This window comes from Ananas comosus, linkage group 8, assembly GCF_001540865.1.
Source record: "Ananas comosus cultivar F153 linkage group 8, ASM154086v1, whole genome shotgun sequence".
NCBI classification, from domain to species: domain Eukaryota; kingdom Viridiplantae; phylum Streptophyta; class Magnoliopsida; order Poales; family Bromeliaceae; genus Ananas; species Ananas comosus.
Genome location: NC_033628.1, coordinates 10,456,485 through 10,459,950, shown reverse-complemented (window position 1 = coordinate 10,459,950; position 3,466 = coordinate 10,456,485). Strand labels below are relative to the sequence as shown.

The 3,466-nt window shown below is 33.6% G+C and overlaps 1 protein-coding gene across 1 annotated transcript; it reads right to left on the bottom strand.

The window, feature by feature from the left end:
- Positions 1,513–2,357, bottom strand: LOC109714626 (the record flags this gene model as incomplete). Its single annotated transcript, XM_020239322.1, has 1 exon — positions 1,513–2,357. A coding segment is annotated over one exon (744 nt), but the record flags the coding sequence as incomplete, so codon positions are not given.

The following is a 3,466-nucleotide window of genomic DNA, read 5'->3' as shown; positions in this document are numbered from 1 at the left end:
CGAGAGGGAGAGAGAGGGAGGGGGACGAGGGGGAACTTATACGGGGTAAGAGATCACGAGCCAAAATTGATCTGATATTATCAGAACTCCGATTCCGAAAGTTATCCGACATGAATTAGAATTTTACCATCGGAATTCGATTCGAATTTTATTTTTTTTCGTTATTTGTTTTTTTTTTTTTCAGATTTGAACAAGGATTTGCTTTCTTCTTCTTTTTTTTTTTCTGTATTCCAGTTTGGGTTTGGATAATCCAAATTCAAAACTAGATTTGCTATTTTTTTTCAATATGAAACGTACTTTTGGAGTTCGTATTCGACATTATTTTTAAAAAATTCTAATTTGTTTTCTTTTTCAAAAATTTTTCTTAATATATTTAGAAAATGTAAATGGAAATATATATTGATAATTTTTTAAAAAAGTTTTTACTTCTATATATTTGTTATTTATCTAATTCATATTTACATCTATTTGATATTTGATCGGTATCTAAACCTATATTTATCGGATGTGGATAAGTTTTGGTGTGTAATTAATATGTAAACCAAATTCGACGTAATAATATGGATATGATAGCTATGGATATGATAGGAATGATATAGTATGCGACCCATATCCCATCCATTTTCATCTCTAGACGAGATGCGCAATTAGGTTGGTTTCTTTTAACTGAAACAAGCATGTATCAATCCGTTTACAGAACGGAACTTACAAGTCTAGAATAGGCCTAGTTAGTTGCTTCTTGTTTCGTCTCGTAAGACACTTTTAATGTAGTATCTAACCAATCTGATCTTATCTATAAAATATTGAAGAATTTAGATGGAGAATTTGAAGACCGTACATGAAACCAAACAAACGTAAATTAAAGATAGTTACATCTTCATGATAGTGTATCAATTAGTTAATTATTGTTTTTATTAAAGATATATGTTTATTCTTATATTCATCTAATCTCAAATTCTCTCAAATGGCAGGATCAATTTGATTCATCATTACAAGAGATGTCTATATTCTTTTGACTATTTTGTCTGAAACTTTTTAACAATGTTAAACCAAATCTCTCCAATTCAAAAATTAACTATTTAAGGGTAAATGAATGATTGTCCTTTTATAAACATATATTTTATATTTACAAATGTACTTTATTTTACTTTAATTTGAGTTTGATTCAATTTGATTCAATTTTAACATAACTCTACTCGATTTTATTATTAACATAAGTAGAGAAAAGTCTTCTACTTGCATTTCAAATTATACGAAATTAGTAGTTTACAAAAAGGAAAAAAAAGCAACCATATCAAATGAAAGATTCTAGGTGAATATATATGGGTCCATAAATGTCCTCGAATAACATTCTCCAACTTGATCAAAAGTGTTATTCATCTATCATTATAGAAGAAACCCCTACTGCACAGTACATATGCATGTTTACACTTCGCAATTAATACTACATTTAGCTGTACACTTTTCATGATCGTCTTTACAGGTAGTGGGGAACCAAGGGGGGAAAAGAAAACAACCAAGAACGCAAACACACAACATATCATATCAAGGCCATGCATGTTCTCCAATTCGACCAAGAAACGTACGTGATGATCAAGAAATGCATGGAACTCCTAACATAACAGTATGCACCCGAGCTGGAAGGAGACGAAGGCGTCGGCGCACGCGCAGGCGATCTGCTCCTGGCTCAGGTCTCGCCGCCACCACTCGCTCGTCCGCACTTCCGCCGGCGTGTCCATCTCCAGACACATCACCTCCCTCGCCAGCAGCTCCAGCCCGGCCCGCCGCAGATCCTCGCGACCCCGCATTCTTGCTGCCGCATTCCCCAGGTCCGTCGTATTCCTCACCGTGAAGCCGTACTCCCTCCGCAGCCCGTAGACGACCACCTCCACGCCGACCCCGACGAAGCAGAACCGCATGTCGACAAAGAATGCGTAGAGCCGGTGCGGGGGGTCGAGCCGCGGTTGCGGTGCAGCAGCTGGTAGATGAGGCAGCGGAAGCCGGCACAGAGCTGGAGGAGGACGATGTCGCCATTCGGGTGGCGGGCGGCCTCCAGGCCGACGATGTGGCGACGGGCGGAGGGGCGGTTGTCGGTGCAGCTTTGGACAGTGTCGTTGATCCAGTCGGCGACGACGTCGGCGGAGTGGGTGACGGTCGTATAGATGTGACAGGCATCTGCGAAGGTCACCTCGGCCAAGGTCCTGTCGTTGTTCACCAGGAGTGGTCCGCACCTCGCCGACATTTTCTTCTCCTTCTTCTTCGATTCTTGCCTCCTTGTTTGAGTCGTTGGATCGTTGCAGGGAGAGAGAGAGGGGTAATAGAAGAAGAGAAGAAGAGGAAGGAGAGAGGAGGGGGATTTATAATGGTTATAAGAGTTCAGCGGAGAAAATCGATCCGATATATATAAAATATAAAATTAAAATTATTAGCTATATAAAATAGAGGAGAAAATTAAAATATGATGCAAATTATAATTTCAAATTATGTAATTAAATTTGAATTAATGTTCTATTTTTTATGCTGAAATTCTATTTGTGAATTTAATTTCAGCCATAAGTTATAACTTAAACTTTAAATTCAAATTATAAATTATAATATATGTCTTAAATTTTAATTGTGAATTCTACTTAGATTTAAATTTAAATTAATATGAAAATATAAAAGTAGAGAAAAGGCTTCTATTTGCATTTCAAATCATATGAAGTTTATAATATTTTTACAAAAAGAAAAAAAAGTAATAACCAAATCAAATGAAGCGTAATTGTAATCTTTGTTTTGCAATTAACCATAATTTTATTCCAATGTATATAAAATATTAAAGTACATTATAAATATTTTTGCTATTTTATCACATATTATGTAGAAATAACATTAACTATTTATCATCCCAATATTTGATTTTTAATTTCTATATTTATCTACATTTTATTTATTAACTAATGTTAGTTATTTTAAACTATTTTTATTTTTTTTTAAAGTTTTTTATGAACTCAATTTTCAAAATTTGTACAGTTATCTAATATCTTGATAATATATTCAGACTCATATTTATCTAAATTTTTTGACAATACTTCAAATATATGTTGGATTAAGAAAATGTGTTTAAAATATTATTTTGATGTCAATATAATATATCAATAAATTATAATTTTGTTTACACAATAATATATTAAATTTACCATATTGTTTTTTTTTATCTATTCTAAATTATAGAATTAATTTATATTTACATAATTGAAATTAATTACTTTTACATACATCGTATGGGATTAAAACTTGTAATTATATATTTTAAAAACTCAAGTCCGGTTCAAAATGATCAAACCGAGACAGGTCAGATTGTGTCAGATATAGAAATGTCGTACCTATTTGAAAAACATTGGATATAGGAATGCCACATAAAAATTGAGGTGGCCTTCTATGTTTAGATTCACCATCTAACCTATCAAATCCGTCCTTTTGATAT